The sequence below is a fragment of the Armigeres subalbatus genome, unplaced genomic scaffold, assembly GCF_024139115.2.
Source record: "Armigeres subalbatus isolate Guangzhou_Male unplaced genomic scaffold, GZ_Asu_2 Contig639, whole genome shotgun sequence".
Classification (NCBI taxonomy): Eukaryota; Metazoa; Arthropoda; class Insecta; order Diptera; family Culicidae; genus Armigeres; species Armigeres subalbatus.
In genome coordinates, this window is record NW_026943412.1 from 1 (window position 1) to 26,469 (window position 26,469).

General features: G+C 34.2%; 1 protein-coding gene and 1 long non-coding RNA gene across 3 annotated transcripts; both read right to left on the minus strand.

The window, feature by feature from the left end:
• Window positions 1-1,885: 1,885 nt before the first annotated feature.
• On the minus strand, window positions 1,886-4,156 carry LOC134204529 (uncharacterized). Its single transcript, XR_009977885.1, has 3 exons — window positions 4,139-4,156; window positions 3,004-3,213; window positions 1,886-1,922 (listed from the first exon to the last, which is right to left on the minus strand). It is a non-coding gene; the product is annotated as an uncharacterized LOC134204529 (long non-coding RNA).
• Window positions 4,157-11,324: 7,168 nt separating this feature from the next.
• Window positions 11,325-18,371, minus strand: LOC134204530 (uncharacterized). 2 transcript variants are annotated; one of them, XR_009977886.1, is made up of 4 exons: window positions 17,801-18,371; window positions 17,237-17,735; window positions 11,596-11,755; window positions 11,325-11,528 (listed from the first exon to the last, which is right to left on the minus strand). XR_009977886.1 is itself a non-coding variant. In XM_062679347.1 (4 exons), the coding sequence occupies exons 1-4, from the start codon at window positions 17,851-17,853 to the stop codon at window positions 11,371-11,373; spliced, it is 459 nt and encodes a 152-aa protein (XP_062535331.1). In that variant the 5' UTR covers window positions 17,854-18,371; the 3' UTR covers window positions 11,325-11,370. The 2 variants fall into 2 exon arrangements, 1 of the variants encoding a protein (XP_062535331.1); XM_062679347.1 differs by having other exon boundaries at window positions 17,648-17,735.
• Between the last annotated feature and the right edge of the window lie 8,098 nt (window positions 18,372-26,469).

The window sequence follows — 26,469 nt, forward strand, 5'->3', positions numbered from 1 at the left end:
TCGCCAAGTACTGCAGAAATGCCGCGAATACAACGTGCCCACACATCATCTATTCATCGACTTCAAAGCCGCATATGATACAATCGATCGGGACCAGCTATGGCAGCTAATGTGTAACCAGTGGTGTGTTGATCTGTCCAAGATTGTTGAGATTTTCGTGGTTTTTGTATTCGGTTTTTTGTGGTATATGCCTTGAAAGTTATTGATCCATTGAAACTTGACCCAATCAACACCCACTGTGCCGACATCAGCAGCATAGGATAGTTCCGCTACTCAACACCAGATGTACGCAAGGACATGGGAGGCCATGGTGGGTGGTGTAATGGGGACAGCAATAGGGCGAAAATGTGATGAGGGAAAAAGGTAACGGTCAAGCCCAAGGCCAAGCCTTTTCGCGCGAACGACCACCATCGCTAAATGGCAATTAGCTTGCAACTTTTGCTAGAGAAAGACGTGAGTCGATTAGCTATCCGGAAAATTGAAACCAAGAAGTTAAAGTCGAAGATCTGTGAAAAAGTGAATTGCGCGACATAGGAGGAAATATCCAGGTATGGTTTAAACCTGACCATCGATCGTCCCTCATCACTAACCGCCATAAATAACCCCAACACGCCCTCCAATAGGACCCCTTTTTTGGCTAGACCTTAGTGCACCCACATCAGTCTACGTGAACTCGGCCGTGGAGTGTTCTTGGAGCCATTAACCAAGCAGCGGTGGACCGCTTGCGTCCGAAGCTCGACCCTACACGCTCTGGGCCAGATTTGCCATTCTAGCACGTCCGTGGCACAACTGTCCAGACACCGCCATTTTGTGGATATCACCAACGCTGCAGGCACTCCGTGACTGGGTTCGAGGAGACAAGCCAGCATCGAAACCTCGAGGTAGTGTCCCCCCCGAGACAGTCCAATACGGGCTACAATTGGAGCTACCCGGTAGCGACGTTAGAGGAAGCGGTTGGAGTAGCGGAACGTGAAGGGGGCCCCCACCGAAGAGTTAGAAAAGTGAGGTAGGAGGTAGATTAAGGAAGTGGGAATATACGAAGGAGTAATAAAGGTACCTGTGTGTAATTTGAAGAATCCGGTTTTGGTGTTCAAGTGGAAGTTTCCTGTATTTTCTTGGCCGCGATAATCAAGCGCGTACGCCGACCCTGAGGCTATTGAATAAGGGGGGTCTCATTAGTGCTGGGCAGGGATCGCCCCATTAGTTACACTTAGCGCCCAACTGAAATTTGCGTAGATTATCAGTGCCCGGGTACACTTGAATGCCAATTGCGTGTCTTTGCAGAAGTCTCTGGGAAAACGTCCAGACTTCGCTAACGAACTTGACCAAAGCACACAAAACAGGTAACCAATTGATGAAAGAGGGTCAATATAATTTTTTTTCATTAAGAGGGGTCTTGGATGTAAGCGAACGGTTTGAATAGCTATCCATCATTGAGCAAAACTTACTAAAAGCATATGAATTAGTCGGAGAGATTCGCGTTGAATTCCGGAATTTGATCAGTGTTGTATTCTTTCAGACTGTTGAATAAAACACCAAATAAAAACTAAAGTTTATCAAAGATAGACGAACTAAAACTAGGATTTTCAAATTATTTGCTTCATTAGGGAGCGTGAACAAATTTTAGGATTTTTTAATTTACAGCTTCTTTGAACAGAAGTATTTCTTTTCTCTAGGATTTTCAATTTTTTTTGGGTGATAATCCACTTGAAAGGATTCCATAGTTTCTTTTTTAATTCAATATTCGATTTTCTTAGTTGAATGCCTGTTGAAGAGATGGCTATGTCCCATTTCGTATCGTGGTACCATCGCGATGAATTTCTAGCCATCTGACAATAGATGAGCTAGAGTACGAGTTGAAGATCCGTAGCATGCCGGTAGAAGGCACACGTAGCGTTGCAGAACGAAATCTGCGTAGTCGCCTGAAAGAGGAAAAAGGAAAATCAGACTTGAGAACATTGTTTGTTGGTGAATCGGTAGTTCATGAATTAGAGGTTTGCGACGATAAGTTGAATGGAATCAAAATCATTTGGAAAAGCGTGCGATGAAAAAGGCTCCAGATCAATTGTTTAAGACTAGGTTAATTCACATTCTCTTCCGAATGCAGCGTTTGAGAACTAACACTAAGAAGGACGACGAATTGAACAGCCTTGCAGTGATAGCTGGGGAGTGTGTCAAGTTACTCAATGTGTACTATTCGGCCACCTCCCACCTGTTAGAGGTGCGAGAGGCAGAATTAGCAATCATAAACGAGAGCTTGAACACCCTTAGGGGAGAAAACCAAACCGATGAGTTAGAGCAAGAGAACAACGTGAATGAACAAACGAGTGAGAGGTCTGTGAATAGCAAGGAAACCGATCCTAAAGATAGCAATACGGTTGACAGAGTTAGTGCTAGGGACAATGAGTCTGTTAAAGTTGTAGATAGCGAGAGACAGGGATTCGCAGACGAAATAAAACAATTGAAAGCGATTATGACCCAATTGCTACAACGCATCACTGTGCTTGAGTCTGTCCAGCCCGTTGTTCAGCAGCAGGAACTTCATACAGGCACATCAAACAGTACTCAAATCGAAGAGCGTTTGACGGAGGAAAAAGAAGTAGAAGAAGTACAGGCGAAATCGGTAGATTTCTTAGGCTGGTTAAAACAAAGAAATGAGTCGTTGGACACACTCAAAAATTCAGAAGAAGAGAAGGTGATAGAAAACAGTAGCAATGAGAAGAAGGAGGTAAGGAAGGATAACAGTAGACCATTGAATAGCGGAAGTAAGTTCCCTGATCCATAAGTGGTCGGTGAAATACGACGGAATGGATAATGGCAGACGGTTGAACGAATTCTTAAAAGAAGTCGATTTCAACGCCAGATCAGAAGGATTTTCTGAGGCAGAGCTGTTGCAGGGAGCTCACCATCTGTTCACCAGAAGGCGAGATCCTGGTTTATGGAGGTTAGTAGCGATATAGGGACATGGAAAGAATTAGTGACTGAACTGAAAAGAGTTCTTACCAGTCGATATAGATTACGTCTATGAACGGCAGGCTAACAATCGGAAGCAGGGTCCCAGAGAGAAGTTCCAGGACTTTTACTTGGACATGGTCCGGATCTTCCGCAGCATGTCGAGCCCGTGGGACGAAAAACGAAAGTTTGACGTCCTCTTCCGTAATACTAGGGAAGATTGCAGAATTGCAATGCTGGCAGCGAATGTGAGTTCCATACCTAAAATGAAAGATTTTGGTAAAAGATTCGATTCGATAAACTGGCATATGTATCAGAAGAGAGAGAGTAGGTTTTCGCGAAAAGAGGTAGTGCAGATTGACGAGGTCAGAACTCAGCAACCATACCGAGCAAACCAGGATAGGTTTCCGAATAGGAACCAGGATCGGGGAAGCTCAAATGGGAAGCAGCAGTTCAGACAAGACAATCAACAATTTCAAAAACGACCTTGGAAACAACAGCAGCTCAGTGTCCAGAAAACCGACAAGTTTCAAAAAGAAGTATGCAAACCAAATCCAAATCCTGAAACTGCACAGCGGCAAAATAATCCAGTTCCGAGCACTAGCGGAACAAACGCCCTCCAGAGAATCGTAAACGCATACATTCCTCCAGGCAAGAGCGTTTGCTTTAATTGCCATGAAGGTGGACACGATTTCGAGGTGTGTACAAGGGAACGTAAGTTATTTTGTCTACGCTGTGGGTTCCTGGTTTCAAAACAAAAGATTGCCCATACTGCCAATCAAAAAACTTGTACAAGACTGCCTAATGAGGCAAGACAGTCTTGCAAGTCACTCCACAAGACCTCAAACAGAACCAGAAGTTCCAGATTCTCTCGAACAGCTCGGTTACTCGCGGGTCAGTGGAGACATAGCTGAAGAGGCAGAGTTGACAACCATGCTCGTGACTCTCAGCGACGATTCCAGGCCATTCGTGAGAGTGGAAATACTGGGAATTTCTATTATTGGACTTTTAGATAGTGGAGCAGCTAAAACAGTATTGGGCATAGGTAGTAAAAAGCTGATTAGTACCCTCAAGTTGCAATTAAGACCCACGAGAATAGATCTCAAAACAGCCGGAGGACAGAGTTTAGACGTGATAGGGACAACAGAGGTTCCCATAACCTTTAACGGAGAAACCAAACTCTTACCAGTTCTGGTAGCTCCTACACAGCAAAAAAAATATTAATATGCTGGGACGTAACTACCGTAAACGTATCCGAAAATTCTATGTAATAATAGATTTCACGTATTTTCACATCTAATCAATGTCTTATTGCATTGCTCGTTGTAATATCTAATCAACCCAAACATTTTATTCATTGCGTGAAATTGACATAAGATTACCTGTTTATCTGCGCATTCGACTACATTCAAAATGGTGCACATCATGCAGGTTGCGAATCGAACTTAATGCTACCTCTAAAAGTAGCTCATTGCGTATAATTTTATGTATTTTTACCGCGCGATAATGCGAAATAGCATCTAAAAGAATATCCTCGACTGACAGCTTGGCAGATAGTTTTCGTTTGCTGCCGAAAGAAGATGGCCGCAAGCAAAGTCGCAGGAATACAAATTTTGATTAAAAACCTCCTCCAAAGAGAAGAAATAAAATTGTACCTCGGTAAAAAGGAAGTGATTAGTGGTGATTAGTGGTTAGTGATTCATAAAATGATTGTGCTGCACAATTGATTAGGATAACTGTGGCTGGCCGCCAGCGGGAGAAGAGAGTGTTTGCTAATTTGCTTACACAGTCACCGTCACAAAAAAAATGACGGTAATGGAGAAGATTTTCGGTTTCAAAGGTAAGTTCTGATTCAGATTCAGATTCTTAACGACAGTTTGAAGCCTGCCGGATTGCTCAATGGTTGGTTTCATTACAGTGAAAACAGTCTTTTAAATTGCTGGCGTCTTGCGAAACAAATGTTCCTGGGTGATCAATCGGGAGCCGATCCGTCAAACCATTATCGTGGAGAGCGCTACTTGACCGGAAGGTATGCCAAGAATGATGTTTGGAATAAATTGTTACCGGAGTGAGCACGAAATCGAAAATTCTATCCATGGTGAAGGCCAGGGTTGTTTCATTCGTCGTAAGAATTATTGTGTGAGCAGGGCTGTTCAAGGAAAACAAACATACCAAAAAGTGTAAAAAATTAAATCCGATATCTTGATTTTTAGCAATTTTGGTTTTAAAATATCCAGGGCAGCAGGGCTGTTCAAGGAAAACAAACATGCCAAGCAGTGTAAAAATTCAAATGCGATATCTTGATTTTTAAAGATTTGGTTTTTAAATATTCTTTCTACTTCAATGGCTCTACATTCCAACTGAAACTTGGCCTAATTTTATTTTATTTTGATTTGATTTTATTTTTAATTCTAATTTTTTATTTTAATTTCAATTTCGATTTTAATTTTAAATTTAAATTTAATTTTAATTTTAATCTTAATTTTAATCTTAATTTTTATCCTTATTTTAATCTTAATTTTAATTTTAATTTCAATTTTAATTTTAATTTGAAATTTATTTTTAATTTAAAATTGATATTTAATTTTTTTAAATTAAAATTTCAATTTTATTGTAATTTTAATTTTAATTTTAATTTTAATTTTAATTTTAATTTTAATTTCAATTTCAATTTCAATTTCAATTTCAATTTCAATTTCAATTTCAATTTCAATTTCAATTTCAATTTTAATTTTAATTTTAATTTTAATTTTAATTTTAATTTTAATTTTAATTTTAATTTTAATTTTAATTTTAATTTTAATTTTAATTTTAATTTTAATTTTAATTCTAATTCTAATTTTAATTTTAATTTTAATTTTAATTTTAATTTTAATTTTAATTTTAATTTTAATTTTAATTTTAATTTTAATTTTAATTTTAATTTTAATTTTAATTTTAATTTTAATTTTAATTTTAATTTTAATTTTAATTTTAATTTTAATTTTAATTTTAATTTTAATTTTAATTTTAATTTTAATTTTAATTTTAATTTTAATTTTAATTTTAATTTTAATTTTAATTTTAATTTTAATTTTAATTTTAATTTTTAATTTTAATTTTAATTTTAATTTTAATTTTAATTTTAATTTTAATTTTAATTTTAATTTTAATTTTAATTTTAATTTTAATTTTAATTTTAATTTTAATTTTAATTTTAATTTTAATTTTAATTTTAATTTTAATTTTAATTTTAATTTTAATTTTAATTTTAATTTTAATTTTAATTTTAATTTTAATTTTAATTTTAATTTTAATTTTAATTTTAATTTTAATTTTAATTTTAATTTTAATTTTAATTTTAATTTTAATTTTAATTTTAATTTTAATTTTAATTTTAATTTTAATTTTAATTTTAATTTTAATTTTAATTTTAATTTTAATTTTAATTTTAATTTTAATTTTAATTTTAATTTTAATTTGAATTTGAATTTTAATTTTAATTTTGATTTAATTTTAATTTTAATTTTAATTTTAATTTTAATTTTGATTTTTAATTTTAATTTTAATTTTAATTTTAATTTTAATTTAATTTGAATTTTAATTTTAATTTAATTTTAATTTCAATTTTAATTTTAATTTTAAAATCAATTTTAATTTTAATTTTAATTCAAATTTAAATTTAAATAAAAAAATTAATTTTAATTTTAATTTTAATTTTAATTTTAATTTTAATTTTAATTTTAATTTTAATTTTAATTTTAATTTTAATTTTAATTTTAATTTTAATTTTAATTTTAATTTTAATTTTAATTTTAATTTTAATTTTAATTTTAATTTTAATTTTAATTTTAATTTTAATTTTAATTTTAATTTTAATTTTAATTTTAATTTTAATTTTAATTTTAATTTTAATTTTAATTTTAATTTTCTTTTTTAATTTTAATTTTAATTTTAATTTTAATTTTAATTTTAATTTTAATTTTAATTTTAATTTTAATTTTAATTTTAATTTTAATTTTAATTTTAATTTTAATTTTAATTTTAATTTTAATTTTAATTTTAATTTTAATTTTAATTTTAATTTTAATTTTAATTTTAATTTTAATTTTAATTTTAATTTTAATTTTAATTTTAATTTTAATTTTAATTTTAATTTTAATTTTAATTTTAATTTTAATTTTAATTTTAATTTAATTTAAATTTAAATTTCAATTTTAATTTTATTTTAATTTTGATTCAAATTTTAATTTTGATTTTAATTCTAGTTTTAATTTAAATTTCAGTTTTAGTTTTAATTTTAGTTTTAGTTCTAATTTCAGTTTAAATTTTAGTTTTAATTTTTATTTTTATTTCAACTAAGCTTAAGTTCAAGTTGAAGTTTTTTTTCTCATTTTTGTTTTTATTGTTACTTCAATTCTAATTTTATTGTTAAATTTAAGCTCACGTTTAGTTTTTTTAAATTGTTATTTCAAATTCCAATTTTGATTTCTAAATTCAAAATTTCAAATCTCGAATTCTTTATTTGAAATGTTGTGTTTTAATTTGTAGTTTCTAATTCAAATTTTAAATTTAAGATTGGAAGTTTCCCCAGAAGTTACTTCTAATTTTTCTCCAGAGATTGCTCAGGAAGTTCCTTTAGAAGTGCCGCCGGAAATTTCTCCAAAAGTTCTTTTAAGGAATCTTCTTGGAGCTTCAAGAGTTTCGAGAATTTCGGACCCAAACACAATGGCAGCGAAATGTCGACGGAATCGGCAAATTTGACAGAAAATATATTAGTTATCTGACAAATCTTGGTGTTTCCGTCGCCGTTCCGCTGCATTACGTCGGGGGTTTTTCCTCTGGAAGTTCCTCCATGAATTTCTCCAGATGTATCTCTAAAAATTTTACCAGGATTTCCTCCTTAAGTTCTTCAAGAAATTCCTCAGAAAGTTATTGCAGAAATCCTATAATCCAATAGTCAAAACCTATAAAGTTTTACCCAAATATGCCTCCTAAAATTTCTCCAACAATTCTCATGAGAATTTTTTCAATCATACCCTTGCAATTCTTCTAGTCATTCCCCCGGTAGTTTCTTTAGAAATTCACCCGATTTTTTTTATGAATTATCGCGTTGACTTCCCCAGAAATTCCATCAGCGATTCCAAGCAGATCACCTGAGAACTCCTTAATTTTTTCTTGAAGTTCCTCTTGAAATACCCCCAAAAACACTTTATAATTTAGACGAGAACTTCCTTCTGAATTCCTTTCGAATTTCACATGAAATTCTTCTAAATCCTGACTCTTAATTCCATAAAATCTCTCATGCATTTCTTTTGATTTTTTTCTAGAAATTAGTCCGGAAATTCTCTAGAATGTGTATTAAAACTTCACCAAGACTTCCCCCTTAAAATCGTTTAAGATTTTTTTGAAAATTCCTCCGGGAATTGCCCGGGAAATGCACCCGATCATTCCTGCAGAAATTCCCTAAAGGAATTATATAAATTAGTTCGCTATGCAACGTATATCGTATCGGACGCGGATTCAGTGTTTAATTCTGTTTTGTTCGGTTGGAAAGTAAATCAATTATTTTGCTATGGTATGTTTTTCAAATGAAAGCGTTTGGTTCTACTTTGTGCGGTTGAGTAAATTGATAAGAAAATAAAAACATGGATGCTTGTGGAAGATTTCCCGGAGGAAATTTATTGTAGTGGGTGGGAGTTAGGGCTTAGAGAAATTGCAGGTATAATTCGAAAGAAATTCAAAGAGACTTTCTGGAAAGTTCTCGTGTAAATTATGAAGAGTTAAAAAAGAATTTCTAGAGACATTTCAGTAAAATTAAGGAGGAGTTCCCACCCAGTTGCATTACTTAAGGAATCAATGGAAGAATTTCTGGGTGAGTCACCGTTAATTCATAAACAAAATTTCAGGTGAATTGTTGAAGGATCTTCCGGAGGAATTCCTGGAAGAACATGAGGGAGAATTCCTGAAGGAATTTCCGGAGGAATTCCTGGAGGTTTTTCCGGAGAAGTTGCTGGAGGAACTTCAAGAGAAATTCTTGGAGTAACTTCCGGGGGGATTCCTGGAATAACTTTCGGGGGAATTCCTGGAGAAACTTCCGGAGGTATTTCTGGAGAAGCTTCCGGAGGAATTTCCTGGAGAAACTTCCGGAAGAATTCCTGAAGGAACTTCCAGAGGAATTCCTGGAGGAACTTCCGGAGGAATTTCTGGAGGAACTTCCGGAGGAATTCCTGGAGGAACTTCCGGAGGAATTCCTGGAGGAACTTCCGGAGGAATTCCTGGAGGAACTTCCGGAGGAATTCCTGGAGGAACTTCCGGAGGAATTCCTGGAGGATCTTCCGGAGGAATTCCTGGAGGAACTTCCGGAGGAATTCCTGGAGGAACTTCCGGAGGAATTCCTGGAGGAACTTCCGGAGGAATTCCTGGAGGAACTTCGGAAGGAATTCCTGGAGGAACTTCCGGAGGACTTCCTGGTGGAACTTCCGGAGGAATTCCTGGAGCAGCTTCCGGAGGAATTTCTGGAGGAACTTCCGGAGGAATTCCTGGAGGAACTTCCGGATGAAATCCTGAAGGAACATGCGGAGGAATTCCTGAAGGAACTCCCGGAGGAATTCCTGGAGGAACTTCCGGGGGAATTCCTGGAGGAACTTCCGGAGGCATTCCTGGAGGAACTTCGGAGGAATTCTCGTTCTTTTCAAAAGGACCTAAGTTACATTTTTTCATGAATTAATTTGAGTACTGCAATCAAAAGCTTTCATGTTTTTCTGTTGATTTCGCTATTCAAATTAATTCATGAAAAAAATGTTACTTAGGTCCTTTGAAAAGTTAAGGAGAATTTCTGGAGAAACTTCCGAAGGAATTCCTGGAGGAACTTTCGAAGGAATTCCTGGAGGAACTTCCGAAGGAATTCCTGGAGAATCTTCCGGAAGAACTGTTGACGCCGTCCTGCTGTCTGAAAATAATCTATCATGCCGCTGTTGATCAATTTCCATCTAGTGCACAGGTCTACTAAAATCAAGAAATAAAAAATATAAAAAATAATTGAAAAAGGTAAAGTTGAAAAAAGGAAAATAGAAAAATTTAAATTATAAATTTAAAATTGTAAAATAAAAATTTAAAATTTGAGGTAATACTATTTATGGATATAATAAAATGCGTTTTGATTAAATCTAAAATTGTTGCATCTGAAAATTTATTTTTGAGCATGAAAGAAAAAAAATCCGAACACCCCTAACCCGCTGCCGCAAGCGGGATTCATCCTGACCAGTTTTTACGTCGTTTTTTCAGCTACATCGAAAATATTACGTCGAAAATTAATTACATTGCTTCAATATGAGAACAAAATATCTAGTACGTCAACTTTTTGTTACGCCATTCAAATGTAATAAAACATTATATTTACGACGGCGATGATGTGCATCAAATCTGATGTGATATTACTTTTTATTTTTTACTGTGCACAGCAAAAAAAATATTAATATGCTGGGACGTAACTACCGTAAACGTATCCGAAAATTCTATGTAATAATAGATTTCACGTATTTTCACATCTAATCAATGTCTTATTGCATTGCTCGTTGTAATATCTAATCAACCCAAACATTTTATTCATTGCGTGAAATTGACATAAGATTACCTGTTTATCTGCGCATTCGACTACATTCAAAATGGTGCACATCATGCAGGTTGCGAATCGAACTTAATGCTACCTCTAAAAGTAGCTCATTGCGTATAATTTTATGTATTTTTACCGCGCGATAATGCGAAATAGCATCTAAAAGAATATCCTCGACTGACAGCTTGGCAGATAGTTTTCGTTTGCTGCCGAAAGAAGATGGCCGCAAGCAAAGTCGCAGGAATACAAATTTTGATTAAAAACCTCCTCCAAAGAGAAGAAATAAAATTGTACCTCGGTAAAAAGGAAGTGATTAGTGGTGATTAGTGGTTAGTGATTCATAAAATGATTGTGCTGCACAATCCCTCTAAGAAATCTGAGTCCGACAGGAGCTTGACATCAAAGCCCCGATCAGTGAGACAGAGCCTGATCTGAGAGTGAGCAGAGCAAGAGGATCCGCCTTACATCTCGCGATTCTGCACCGTTTGCGTCGAGCCCGTCTGACTTCGAACATGCGAAATGGCTTTGACGTTTCAGCCTGATATGGGTCCGACGTCTTGCTATGTAACGTCAAGCCACATCGAGCTCCTGATTTGAGGTTCTTCTTCTTGTTTTCGTTTTCTTTCATGGAACAAGAGTTTGTTGATGTCTAATCATCTTTCTCTTTCAAGCGCATAGAAAGGATAGGGTTCTCTATGCGCTTGAAAGAGAAAGATTATTAGACGTCACCAAGCTCTCATAGAGCTATTGTTTACATTTTTTTATCATTGTTTATTGAATATCATTTTCATCTTAAAATCTAAACTGCTTCCAGTAGCAATGTTTTACAATTTATTATAATAATTTATGTGGGAATCGTCGTTGTCTTGCTCTACCGGGATCAGGATCAAGCAAATGGAAAACCCGAATCGTTGCGCCATAATACCCGAGAGAGGAAGTTTGTTCCTCGGTTTGTTCCACAATTCGTTCATTACGCTCGGCGCTGTAAAAAATGGAAGAAATTAAAATAAAATTTGCGAAGGACAAAATATGATGACTAACTAACTAACCATCAGCTAAGCAGTCAAACCCGGATGCAATTGCCTTAGTAAGGTTTGGCGCAGGTTCGTTGCTGAGACGAAGAAAACTCGGATAAGGATGTGGCAATGGTTTCGATTCAAAACCCACGAAGATGACGATGCATAGAATTGTTCCTCCACGGTTGTTTTGCTGGGAAAATTTTAATTTAAAAGGATTAATTATGAGTAAACATTGCTGAAAGCGGAAGGAATACTTGAGAAATATAGAATTTTATGTGAAGATGTAAACATTCATGAAAAATCATAACATTTTTGAACAAAGGGTGTTTTCACCATGGAAAATACGAAATTTCTCAAACTATACCGTCGACAATTCCTATGATAATTCTTCCGGAGTTCTTCAATTTCTACAGGAATTTCTTCGCTCATTTCTTTCGAGAATTCGTTTTTTTTTAAATAAAATTACAAAGGAAATCCCTTCAATATTTCCTTTAGAAATTCTACGAAAATTCTTACGGGAAATCCTCCAAAAAATCAATCCGGAATACCTCAGGGAATTCGGAAGTTCCTCTTGGTTCCTCTGGGAATTCATTCGGGAGTTGCTCTGGGAATTCCTTCGGAAGTTGCTCTGGGAATTCCTTCGGAAGTTGTTCTGAGAATTTCTTCGGAAGTTGCTTTGGGAATTCCTTCGAAAGTTCTTCTGAAAATTCCTTCGGAAGTTGTTCTGGAATTCCTTCGGAAGTTCCTCGAGGAATTTCTTCGGAAGTTCATCTAGGAATTTCTTCGGAAGTTCCTCTGGGAATTACTTCGGAAGTTCCTCTGTGAATTCCTTCGGAAATTCCTTCGGAAGTTGCTCAGGGAATTCCTTCGGAAGTTGCTCAGGGAATTCCTTCGGAAGTTGCTCAGGGCATTCTTTCGGAAGTTCCTCTGGGAATTCCTTCGGAAATTTCTGGGGAAGTTCATCTGAAAATTCCTTCGGAAGTTCTTCTAGGAATTTCTTCGGAAGTTCTTCTAGGAATTTCTTCGGAAGTTCTTCTAGGAATTCCTTCGGAAGTTCCTCTGGGAATTACTTCGGAAGATCCTCTGGGAATTTCTTGGGAAGTTGATCTGAAAATTCCTTCGGAAGTTCCTCTGGGAATCGCTTCGGAAGTTCCTCTGAAAATTCCTTCGGAAGTTCTTGTAGAATTCATCTGGGAATTCCTTCGGAAGTTCCTCTGGCAATTTCTTGGGAAGTTCCTCTGGGAATTCCTTCGGAAGTGGCTCTGGGAATTCTTTCGGCAGTTTCTCTGGGAATTCCTTCGAAAGTTCCTTTGGGAATTCTTTCGGAAGTTGCTCTGGAAATTCCTTCGGGAGTTCCTCTGAAAATTCCTTCGGAAGTTCCTCTGGGAATTCCTTCGGAAGTTCCTCTGGGATTTCCTACGGAAGTTCTTGTGGAATTTCTTCGGAAGTTCCTCTAGGAAATCCTTTGGAAGTTCCTCTAGATAATCCTTCGGAAGTTCTTTTAGGAAATCCTTCGGAAGTTCGTCTAAGAATTCCTTCGGAAGTTCCTCTGGGAATTCCTTCGGAAGTTCCTCTGGGAATTTCTTCGGAAGTTCCTCTGCGAATTCCTTCGGAAGTTCCTCTGGAAATTTCTTCGGAAGTTCCTCAGGGAATTTCTTGCGAAGTTCCCCTGGGAATTCCTTCGGAAGTTGCTCTGGGAATTCCTTCGGAAGTTGCTCTTGGAATTCCTTCGGAAGTTGCTCTGGGAATTTTATGCGAAGTTCCTCTGAAAATTCCTTCGTAAGTTACTCTGGGAATTCCTTCGGAAGTTGCTCTGGGAATTTTATGCGAAGTTCCTCTGGGAATTCCTTCGGAAGTTGCTATGGGAATTCCTTCGGAAGTTCTTCTGGGAATTCCTTCGGAAGTTGCTCTAGGAGTTCCTTCGAAAGTTCCTCTGAAAATTCCTTCGTAAGTTTCTCTGGGAATTCCTCCGGAAGTTGCTCTGGGAATTACTTCGGAAGTTCTCTGGAAATGCCTTCGGAAGTTGCACTAGGAATTTCTTCGGAAGTTCCTCTGGGAATTTCTTGCGAAGTTCCTCTGGGAATTTCTTCGGAAGTTCTTCTGGGAATTCCTTTGGAAGTTCCTCTGGGAATTCCTTTGGAAGTTCCTCTGGGAATTCCTTCGGAAGTTTCTCTGGGAATTTCTTGCGAAGTTCCTCTTGGAATTCCTTCGGAAGTTCCTTTGAGAATTTCTTGCGAAGTTCCTCTGGGAATTCCTTCGGAAGTTGCTCTGGGAATTCCTTCGAAAGTTGCTCTTGGAATTCCTTCGGAAGTTGCTCTGAATATTCCTTCGTAAGTTGCTCTGGAAATTCTTTCGGGAGTACCTATGGTAATTACTTCGGAAGTTCTCTGGAAATGCCTTCGGAAGTTGCTCTAGGAATTCCTTCGGAAGTTGCTCTGGGAATTTCTTCGGAAAATCATCTGAGAATTACTTCTGGAAGTCATCTGGAAATGCCTTCAGAAGTTCCTCTGGAAATTCCTTCGAAAATTCCTCTGGGATTTTCTTCGGAAGTTTCTCTGGGAACTTGCCGGAGGAATTCCCGAAGAAATTCCCGGAAGGATTTCCAGAGGAATTCTCGAAGGAATACACGAATGAATTTCCGGAGGAATTCCCGAAGGAATACCCGGAGGAATTCCGAAAGGAATACCCAGAGGAATTCCCAAAGGAAGTCCCGAAGGAATACCAGAATGATTTTCCGAAGGAATTCCCAGAGAAATTTCCGTAGGAATTCCCAGAGGAATTCACTGGGGGAATTCCCAGAGGAAATACCAGAGGAATACCCAGAGGAATTTCCGAAAGAATGGGTTATTAGAAATTTGTAAAGAAATTCCCCGTTAATTCCTCCAAATACTCCTCCCGGAGGAGTTTCCGGAAAAATCGGGAAGGAAACCCCGGAAGAAATCCCGCAGGAATTCCCGGAGGATATCCCGTAGGAAATCCCGAAGGAATTTCCGTATGAGCTCCAGAAGGAATTCCCAGAAGAAATCCCAAGGAAATTCCCGGAGGTGTTCCCGTAGAAATCCTGAAAGAAATCCCGGAGGAATTTCCAGGGAAAATCCCGGAGGAACTTCTGGAGGAAATCCCGAAGTAATTTGTAGAGGAAGTCCCGAAGGAATTTCCGTAGGAAATCCCGAAGAAAATCTCGAAGGAATCCCCGCAGGAAATCCTCGAAGGTATATCCGGAAGAAATCCAGAAGGAATTCCCGGAGGAAGTCCCGAAAGAATTCCCGGAGGAAGTCCCGAAGGAATTCCCGGAGGAAATCTCGGAGGAAGTCCGTCAGGAAATCCCGAAGGAATTCCTGGAAGAAATCCCGAAGTATTTCTCGGACGAAATCCCGGCGCAAGTCCCGCAGGAAATTCCGAAGTTATTCCAGGGGGAAATCTGTGCGGAAGTCCCAGAGAAAATCCCGGAGGATTTCCCGGAAGAATGGGTTATTAGAAATGTGTACACCCAATATTTTTTTTACACGGTTGGTATTCTTTAATTTCCCGGTTAACCTTATTTTTTACAGCTTTTTAAATACCACCTGAATTTTCTTTGATTTTTTGTGAATTTTTTCATGGGGTTAACTCACAGTTTCATCAACGGTAAAGGTCGTAATCAACTAAAACTCACCCGTGTAAAAAAAGAACCGAGTGTAAAGGAATTCCCCGTTAATCCTCCCGGAGGAAATCCCGGGTAAGTTTCCGGAGAAATCCGGAAGGAAACCCCGGAAGAAATCGCGAAGGAATTCCCGGAGGATATCCCGTAGGAAATCCTGAAGGACTTTCCGTAGGAACTCCTGAAGGAATTCCCGGAAGAAATCCCAGAGGAAATCCCGAAGGAATTTCTGGAGGAAACCCCGAAGTAATTTCTGGAGGAAATCTCGAAGGAATTTCCGTAGGAAATCCCGAAGGAATTTCGAAGGAATTCCCGGAGGAAGTCCCGAAGGAATTCCCGGAGGAAATCTCGGAGGAAGTCCGTCAGGAAATCCCAAAGGATTTCCTGGAAGAAATCCCGGCGCAAGTCCCACAGGAAATTCCGAAGTTTTTCCCTGGGGAAATCAGGGCGGAAATCCCAGAGAAAATCCCGAAGGAGTTCCCAAAGGAAGTCCCGAAGAAATTCCTGGAAGAAATCCCGAAGGAATTCCCAAAGGAAGTCCAGAATGAATTCCCGGAGGAAATCTCGAAGGAAGTCCCGCAGGAAATCTTGAAGGAATTCCCGGAGGAAGTCCCGCAGGAAATCTCGCAGGAATTCCCGGAGGAAATCCAGAATGAATTCCCAGAGGGAATCCCGGCGCAAGTCCAGCAGGAAATTCCGAAGTAATTCCTGGTGGAAATCTGGGCGGAAGTCTCAGAGAAAATCACGAAGGAAGTCCTAGAAGAAATCCCGAACGAATTCATGGAGGAAATTCCGGAGTAAAACCTGAAGGAATTCCCGGTCGAAATCCCCGGAGGAAATCTCGAAGGAATTCCCGGAGAAAATCCTGAATGAATTCCCAGAGGAAATCCCGGCGCAAGTCCCGCAGGAAATTCCCGGAGGGATATCCCGAAGAAATTCCCGGAGAATGTATTAACGGTAGAGGTATTAACGAAGATAGTCCCAGAAAACTTTCCGAAGGATTTCCCGGATAGATTACTGAAATCATTTTCAGAGAATTTTTCGAAGGGATTCTCGGAAATGTCTATGGCAATTATATTTTGAATTCCCCGGAAATTTTAATGAGAACTCCTTGTTATTTATTTACCTTGGAAATCTTTTTGAGAATTTCTTCGAGATCATTATTTGATTAGAAAATATCAAAGCACATCTTCCAGAAATTACATCGGATTTTTTTTTTTCAAATAACTATCTTGAATTCTCTTGGAATTTCTTCGAAAAACGAGAAACCTTCTGGTGATGACTGATTGGAAAACTTGAAATAGATTACTTCACCATTACAAATTTTCCAATCAGCCAACAATCCAATACATCTGAGCAATAATATCAATCAATGCAAACTACCATTCAATCAAAGAAACCTATTCAATCGTATCAAATAAATCAACTTAATCAGATAAAGTGGCCAAATCAATTAGGGTAATTCGCCAAATGTTGAACGGCTAATATCTTCGCCAATTGTTGAACGCACGTGCATTTCTTATTCAACATTTGGCGGTTTCCCTTAATTCATTTAAAACCATTCATTCAGTCATAGTAATACAATCTCAACTAATCAAAGCAATCCAATAAGTCGAACCAGTCCATACAACCAAATCAACCCAAACACTCAGAACATCTCAATCAATCAAAGAGCAAGCAAGCAAGTCAAAGCCAGGTCAAAGCAATCCACAACGTCAAATCATTCAGTCAATGCAACCAACTCATACAATCAAATCAACCCATCGTTTATTGAATGCAACCCAAAGAGAGCAATTGAACTAATCAAAGCAATCCAACCAATCAAATGGTTTGATTTGGTTAATTTGCAATCCAATGAACCAAATCAAACCATTCGATTAGAGGAACCAAAAATCTTGCAATCCATTCTAACACAACATCGTCTCCAATCAGTCAAATCAATCCAATCAATCAAATCATGAATCAAATTCAAATGAAATTAAGATACTATTAATATTAAACCATAATAAAATTAAAATAAATCGAAAGTACTTATCGTGTGTGAACGGCAACTCCATTATACCCATTTCTGTCGCTGAAGTATCTTATCGTGGAGTACAAATTAATTTTCATATCCGTTGACACTATCAGCATTCAAACAGAAAGTTGTTTCTCAAACACCCGGGAGCTTCGTTGAAACTTAATCGTTTGAATAGACAAAATATCCTCTTTCGAACCAACGTGTAAACTTCGTTCTTTGGTTGTGGACATTCTCGAGACATCCTTGCACTCGCTGATAGACTCCTAAGAAGTCCATCGTCTTCTCAAATTCCAAGGACCTTCCGAAGATCTAACGCAAACATACTGCTCAGCAATAGAGCTAGGCATATGCCTTCCATGTGGTAATCTGAATGGTTTCGTCGTCACTTGAATAAGGAACATATTTCCCTTAATGCGTCCAACCACATTTATCTTATCCACGAGATAGCTGCGTTTTGTTCCGAACCGTATAAGACCACCATCTTGCAGGACTGATTGGACACCGATACGTCTGTAATAGGATAAAAAATGATTTGTAGTACAACTTAATGAAAATAAAAAATACAATCACATTACTTGAAACGTATTAACGGGTTCATATAGAAATACCAATGCCGGATCGTATTCATGTAAACGATGAATGTTAATCAGCGCTTCCTACTCCTTTAGTTTAATCCCAGAATTGGAACTTTATAGCGTTCAACTGTGCAGATATACTGTCTTCAGCGGCTTAAATTCAGTCTCGTGCCTTTATTTTGTTCTTTTGAAAACCACCACACTTGGACTATTTATTTGGCACCTCCAAACATCGTCTATCTTATTCCAGCATCACAATCGTCGTATCTCTAGATCCAGTTGCACAACGGATAGTCCCGCATCCAGGAAGCTGATGCGTGCGACATCCGATACGTCACGGTGAATTCGGTAGTGAGAGTAACGTAACATAAATATATGGCAATTTAATCTTCTTCCAAGAACGAACCACTCCAATAAATATGAATTCCACTTTCAGCAGCGAACAGCCCGAATTAAGCTTAAGTGTCGTCACTCGCTTTTATCACGAAAAAAAAAAAAAATTTGGGAAAATCCAGGGAAATTCTTTTTTTTTTCTCCTTGCAACCGGCCGCGAAAACGAACTTCAACAAAAATGTCGACTTGTCAAAATTCTGTAAAATTCAAAGCCAATGAGCCAGAGCGAGAAGCACCAATTCGAAATTTTGTTTTTTTTTTGTCTCTTTTACTCCTACAGCGTAAAATAAACGTCAAACTCATTTTCGATCAAAAAGAAGAAGTTTCTTTTCGCCCTGGCTTGATTCATCAAGGGCGACGCTGAGAGGGATTGATTAGGATAACTGTGGCTGGCCGCCAGCGGGAGAAGAGAGTGTTTGCTAATTTGCTTACACAGTCACCGTCACAAAAAAAATGACGGTAATGGAGAAGATTTTCGGTTTCAAAGGTAAGTTCTGATTCAGATTCAGATTCTTAACGACAGTTTGAAGCCTGCCGGATTGCTCAATGGTTGGTTTCATTACAGTGAAAACAGTCTTTTAAATTGCTGGCGTCTTGCGAAACAAATGTTCCTGGGTGATCAATCGAGAGCCGATCCGTCAAACCATTATCGTGGAGAGCGCTACTTGACCGGAAGGTATGCCAAGAATGATGTTTGGAATAAATTGTTACCGGAGTGAGCACGAAATCGAAAATTCTATCCATGGTGAAGGCCAGGGTTGTTTCATTCGTCGTAAGAATTATTGTGTGAGCAGGGCTGTTCAAGGAAAACAAACATACCAAAAAGTGTAAAAAATTAAATCCGATATCTTGATTTTTAGCAATTTTGGTTTTAAAATATCCAGGGCAGCAGGGCTGTTCAAGGAAAACAAACATGCCAAGCAGTGTAAAAATTCAAATGCGATATCTTGATTTTTAAAGATTTGGTTTTTAAATATTCTTTTTCTACTTCAATGGCTCTACATTCCAACTGAAACTTGGCCTAATTTTATTTTTATTTTGATTTGATTTTATTTTTAATTCTAATTTTTTATTTTAATTTCAATTTTAATTTTAATTTTAAATTTAAATTTAATTTTAATTTTAATCTTAATTTTAATCTTAATTTTTATCCTTATTTTAATCTTAATTTTAATTTTAATTTCAATTTTAATTTTAATTTGAAATTTATTTTTAATTTAAAATTGATATTTAATTTTTTTAAATTAAAATTTCAATTTTATTGTAATTTTAATTTTAATTTTAATTTTAATTTTAATTTTAATTTTAATTTTAATTTTAATTTTAATTTTAATTTTAATTTTAATTTCAATTTCAATTTCAATTTCAATTTCAATTTCAATTTCAATTTCAATTTTAATTTTAATTTTAATTTTAATTTTAATTTTAATTTTAATTTTAATTTTAATTTTAATTTTAAATTTAATTTTAATTTTAATTTTAATTTTAATTTTAATTTTAATTCTAATTTTAATTTTAATTTTAATTTTAATTTTAATTTTAATTTTAATTTTAATTTTAATTTTAATTTTAATTTTAATTTTAATTTAATTTTAATTTAATTTTAATTTAATTTTAATTTAATTTTAATTTAATTTTAATTTAATTTTAATTTAATTTTAATTTTAATTTTAATTTTAATTTTATTTTTACTTTGTATTTTAATTTTAATTTTAATTTTAATTTTAATTTTAATTTTAATTTTAATTTTAATTTTAATTTTAATTTTAATTTTAATTTTAATTTTAATTTTAATTTTAATTTTAATTTTAATTTTAATTTTAATTTTAATTTTAATTTTAATTTTAATTTTGATTTTGATTTTAATTTTAATTTCAATTTAAATTTAAATTTAAATTTAAATTTAAATTTAAATTTAAATTTAAATTTTAATTTTAATTTTAATTTCAATTTCAATTTCAATTTTAATTTTAATTTTAATTTTAATTTTAATTTTAATTTTAATTTTAATTTTAATTTTAATTTTAATTTTAATTTTAATTTTAATTTTAATTTTAATTTTAATTTTAATTTTAATTTTAATTTTAATTTTAATTTTAATTTTAATTTTAATTTTAATTTTAATTTTAATTTTAATTTTAATTTTAATTTTTAATTTTAATTTTAATTTTAATTTTAATTTTAATTTTTAATTTTAATTTTAATTTTAATTTTTAATTTTAATTTTAATTTTAATTTTAATTTTAATTTTAATTTTAATTTTAATTTTAATTTTAATTTTAATTTTAATTTTAATTTTAATTTTAATTTTAATTTTAATTTTAATTTTAATTTTAATTTTAATTTTAATTTTAATTTTAATTTTAATTTTAATTTTAATTTTAATTTTAATTTTAATTTTAATTTTAATTTTAATTTTAATTTTAATTTTAATTTTAATTTTAATTTTAATTTTAATTTTAATTTTAATTTTAATTTTAATTTTAATTTTAATTTTAATTTTAATTTTAATTTTAATTTTAATTTTAATTTTTAATTTTAATTTTAATTTTAATTTTAATTTTAATTTTAATTTTAATTTTAATTTTAATTTTAATTTTAATTTTTAATTTTAATTTTAATTTTAATTTTAATTTAATTTTAATTTTTAATTTTAATTTCAATTTTAATTTTAATTTTAATTTTAATTTTAATTTTAATTTTTAATTTTAATTTTAATTTTAATTTTAATTTTAATTTTAATTTTAATTTTAATTTAATTTTAATTTTGATTTTATTTTAATCTTATTTCAATTTTAATTTTAATTTTAATTTTAATTTGAATTTGAATTTTAATTTTAATTTTAAGTTTAATTTGAATTTTAATTTTAATTCTAATTTTATTGAAATTTTTTATTTTTATTTTAATTTTAAGTTTAATCTTAATTTTAATTTTAATTTTAGGTTTGATTTTAATGTTAGTTTTAATTTCAATTTTAATTTTAGTTTTAAGTTTAATTTTAAGTTTAATCTTAATTTTAATTTTAATTTTAATTTTAGTTTTAAGTTTAATTTTAATTTAATTTTAATTTAATTTTAATTTAATTTTAATTTTTTTTTAATTCTATTTTATTTTTTAATTTTAATTTTAATTTTAAAATTTTAATTTTAATTTTAATTTTAATTTTAATTTTAATTTTAATTTTAATTTTAATTTTAATTTTAATTTTAATTTTAATTTTAATTTTAATTTTAATTTTAATTTTAATTTTAATTTTAATTTTAATTTTAATTTTAATTTTAATTTTAATTTTAATTTTAATTTTAATTTTAATTTTAGTTTTAGTTCTAATTTCAGTTTAAATTTTAGTTTTAATTTTTATTTTTATTTCAACTAAGCTTAAGTTCAAGTTGAAGTTTTTTTTCTCATTTTTGTTTTTATTGTTACTTCAATTCTAATTTTATTATTAACTGGGGTCGTGGGATCAAACCCCACCGAAGGGGCGGTTACCCTCCAATACCTTTTCCGAACTAAATCTATCACATGTTGTACATATGCATAATCAAGTTTCAGACATAGTAATTAATTTCCACTCCGGGTGGCTTAATACCCGGCATATAGGCAATTAACTTTGAATGTACTAATTTTATTGTTAAATTTAAGCTCACGTTTAGTTTTTTTAAATTGTTATTTCAAATTCCAATTTTGATTTCTAAATTCAAAATTTCAAATCTCGAATTCTTTATTTGAAATGTTGTGTTTTAATTTGTAGTTTCTAATTCAAATTTTAAATTTAAGATTGGAAGTTTCCCAGTAGTTACTTCTAATTTTTCTCCAGAGATTGCTCAGGAAGTTCCTTTAGAAGTGCCGCTGGAAATTTCTCCAAAAGTTCTTTTAAGGAATCTTCTTGGAGCTTCAAGAGTTTCTGAGAATTTTCGGACCCAAACATAATGAGCAAGGAAATGTCGACGGAATCGGCAAATTTGACAGAAAATATATTAGTTATCTGACAAATCTTGGTGTTTCCGTCGCCGTTCCGCTGCATTACGTCGGGGGTTTTTCCTCTGGAAGTTCCTCCATGAATTTCTCCAGATGTATCTCTAAAAATTTTACCAGGATTTCCTCCTTAAGTTCTTCAAGAAATTCCTCAGAAAGTTATTGCAGAAATCCTATAATCCAATAGTCAAAACTAGAGGCCTGAATAAGAGAAACGCGGATAGGTATGCGCCGCCAATCGAACCGTCAAAAAACAGCAGCCAATCGAGCAGGAGACCTGTCAAGCAGCCAAAATGTTGGCTCAAATACTGAAAACGGCCAAATTCGATTTTATGCCATTTTTAAATAAACAAAATTGAATGTATTTTACATTAGTTTCCAATGATATATGCAATTCATTTATAGATTATGAATTGGAATTCCATTGTTTATAGGATTCTATTGTTATGTGATGTGGGCACGTAAAATAGCCGATTGTGAGATTTTATCTACATAAACTATTTCTTTCTTTTCATGTGTTGTTCTTTGATGAAGAAGATTGAATGCAGTGTTGGCAGATTCATATTTTCTATCCGCGTTTCTCTTATTCAGGCCTCTAGTCAAAACCTATAAAGTTTTACCCAAATATGCCTCCTAAAATTTCTCCAACAATTCTCATGAGAATTTTTTCAATCATACCCTTGCAATTCTTCTAGTCATTCCCCCGGTAGTTTCTTTAGAAATTCACCCGATTTTTTTTATGAATTATCGCGTTGACTTCCCCAGAAATTCCATCAGCGATTCCAAGCAGATCACCTGAGAACTCCTTAATTTTTTCTTGAAGTTCCTCTTGAAATACCCCCAAAAACACTTTATAATTTAGACGAGAACTTCCTTCTGAATTCCTTTCGAATTTCACATGAAATTCTTCTAAATCCTGACTCTTAATTCCATAAAATCTCTCATGCATTTCTTTGATTTTTTCTAGAAATTAGTCCGGAAATTCTCTAGAATGTGTATTAAAACTTCACCAAGACTTCCCTTAAAATCGTTTAAGATTTTTTTGAAAATTCCTCCGGGAATTGCCCGGGAAATGCACCTGATCATTCCTGCAGAAATTTCCCTAAAGGAATTATATAAATTAGTTCGCTATGCAACGTATATCGTATCGGACGCGGATTCAGTGTTTAATTCTGTTTTGTTCGGCTGGAAAGTAAATCAATTATTTTGCTATGGTATGCTTTTCAAATGAAAGCGTTTGGTTCTTACTTTGTGCGGTTGGAGTAAATTGATAAGAAAATAAAACATGGATGTTGTGGGAAGATTTCCGGAGGAAATTTATTGTAGTGGGTGGGAGTTAGGGCTTAGAGAAATTGCAGGTATAATTCGAAAAGAAATTCAAAGAGACTTTCTGGAAAGTTCTCGTAAATTATGAAGAGTTAAAAAAGAATTTCTAGAGACATTTCAGTAAAAATTAAGGAGGAGTTCCCACCCAGTTGCATTACTTAAGGAATCAATGGAAGAATTTCTGGGTGAGTCACCGTTAATTCGTAAACAAAATTTCAGGTGAATTGTTAAAGGATCTTCCGAGGAATTCCTGGAAGAACATGAGGAGAATTCCTGAAGGAATTTCCGGAGGAATTCCTGGAGGTTTTTCCGGAGAAGTTGCTGGAGGAACTTCAAGAGAAATTCTTGGAGTAACTTCCGGGGATTCCTGGATTAACTTTCGGGGAATTCCTGGAGAAACTTCGGAGGTATTTCTGGAGAAGCTTCCGGAGGAATTTCCTGAGAAACTTCCGGAAGAATTCCTGAAGGAACTTCCAGAGGAATTCCTGGAGGAACTTCCGAGGAATTTCTGGAGGAACTTCCGAGGAATTCCTGGAGGAACTTCCGGAGGAATTCCTGGAGGAACTTCCGGAGGAATTCCTGGAGGAACTTCCGAGGAATTCCTGGAGGAACTTCCGGAGGAATTCCTGGAGGATCTTCCGGAGGAATTCTGGAGGAACTTCCGAGGAATTCCTGGAGGAACTTCCGGAGGAATTCCTGGAGGAACTTCCGGAGGAATTCCTGGAGGAACTTCCGGAGGAATTCCTGGAGGAACTTCCGGAGGAATTCTGGAGGAACTTCCGGAGGAATTCCTGGAGGAACTTCGGAGGAATTTCTGGAGGAACTTCCGGAGGAATTCCTGGAGGAACTTCCGGATGAATTCCTGAAGGAACATGCGGAGGAATTCCTGAAGGAACTCCTGAGGAATTCCTGGAGGAACTTCCGGAGGAATTCCTGGAGGAACTTCCGGAGGCATTCCTGGAGGATCTTCCGGAGGAATTCTCGTTTAACTTTCAAAGGATCTAAGTTACATTTTTTCATGAATTAATTTGAGTACTGCAATCAAAAAGTTTCATGTTGTTCTGTTGATTGCGCTTATTCAAATTAATTCATGAAAAAATGTTACTTAGGTCCTTTTGAAAAGTTAAGCCGAGAATTCCTGGAGGAACTTCCGAGGAATTCCTGGAGGAACTTTCGAGGAATTCCTGAAGAAACTTCCCTGTGGAATTCCTGGAGGAACTTCCGGTGGAATTGTTGACGCCGCCGCTGCTGTCTGAAATTGATCTATCATGCCGCTGTTGATCAATTTCCATTTAGTGCACAGGTCTACTGAAATCAAGAAATAAAAATATAAAAATTGAAAAAAGGTAAAGTTGAAAAAGGAAAATAGAAAAATTTAAATTATAAATTTAAAATTGTAAAATAAAAATTTAAAATTTGAGGTAATACTATTTATGGATATAATAAAATGCGTTTTGATTAAATCTAAAATTGTTGCATCTGAAATTTATTTTTGAGCATGAAAGAAAAAAAATCCGAATACCCCTAACCTGCCAAGCCGCAAGCGGGATTCATCCTGACCAGTTTTTACGTCGTTTTTCAGCTACATCGAAAATATTACGTCGAAAATTAATTACATTGCTTCAATATGAGAACAAAATATCTAGTACGTCAACTTTTTGTTACGCCATTCAAATGTAATAAAACATTATATTTACGACGGCGATGATGTGCATCAAATCTGATGTGATATTACTTTTTATTTTTTACTGTGTGGGATACTAAAATATCCGAGATCGAGTTTGTTTTGAACAACACGCTGCATGGATCCACGAAGTTCACACCGCATCGTGTCATTTTCGGCCATGATATGGTCACACGAGGATCTGACCACCGTAGAGAGCAAGATGGTGAGCTCTCAGAGAACGACCGAGCCGAGAAACTGAAAGGTATCAGTAAAGAAAACTTCACGACGTTGTCCGGAGAAAACCTGAAAAGAGCATATGAGAGTACAAAACATCAATACGATTTACGCCACAAACGCTACTCACCCACGTTCTCTGTCGGACAACGAATTTTCAAGAGAAGTTTTGCGCTGTCGGAAGCTGGAAAAAACTTCAACGCCAAATTAGGCCCGCAGTATAAACCATGCTAGGAAAGGCAACAGCTCCTATATGATGTAGCCGCTATGAACGGCAAGTCTCTGGGAATATTTTCTGCAGCAGATTTGAAGGCCTAAAAGGAAAATATTTATTATAATCCGTGGTACCAGTAAATGCTTTGGTTCTTGAGTGAGGGAAGGCCAATAGTGAGGAGAGAAACTGATCCGTTAAAACCCTATTTGGAGAGGTTTACTGAATCCTATTGCGTAATTCTCGTATCGAGGATGGAACCACTTGCAGCTAAACGGAGGTTGCTTATGCAAACAAGTACCCCTTAAATGAATGCATTCAACTAGTCAATCGTGTGTTTTAATTTGTAATTTTTGTTTCGTGATCATTTTTTTTAAATAATTTATTTCGCTGTATGTTCAATCATTGTTATGTCGAGCTTATCAGCTTCATTATGCAGTTTGCTGACTTGCATGCAACATCGTCAATTATCTTCTGATATTGCACCAGGAACAGTTTACAAGTCAGAGTGTAGTGTGGAAGTGTGCTTGCAATAGATTAGTGAATGGCCATAGGAGGATCAATTATTTTACAATAATTACTTTATTAGATTTCACTTCACTATAGACTCCAATATACTATTACTGGATATATACTTACCTAGTCCGAAAGCATACTATTTATCAGATGAACTTCTAGCTAAAATCTAATCTAAAAATGTATTTTAAAAGAATAATCATAACATAATGATCAATTGGCCAAAATTACTTTCGACTAGTCGTCAAAATGATACAAAATTCTCTAAAATGCACTCTTTTCACAAGATTTTAGCCACAATTTCATCTTCACGCTGTTGAACACCATACCAAGTATCACCATCTTTG

What these genes read in the sequence shown, in the direction of transcription:
- LOC134204530 (XM_062679347.1), bottom strand. Translation starts at nt 17,853, where the DNA reads ATGAATACGATCCGGCATTGGTATTTCTATATGAACCCGTTAATACGT. An exon ending in TCGTGGATAAGATAAATGTG is followed by an intron (nt 11,756 to 17,647) that starts GTTGGACGCATT and finishes AAATTTTCCCAG; the next exon opens with CAAAACAACCGTGGAGGAAC. An exon ending in GTTTGACTGCTTAGCTGATG is followed by an intron (nt 11,529 to 11,595) that starts GTTAGTTAGTTA and finishes CATTTTTTACAG; the next exon opens with CGCCGAGCGTAATGAACGAA.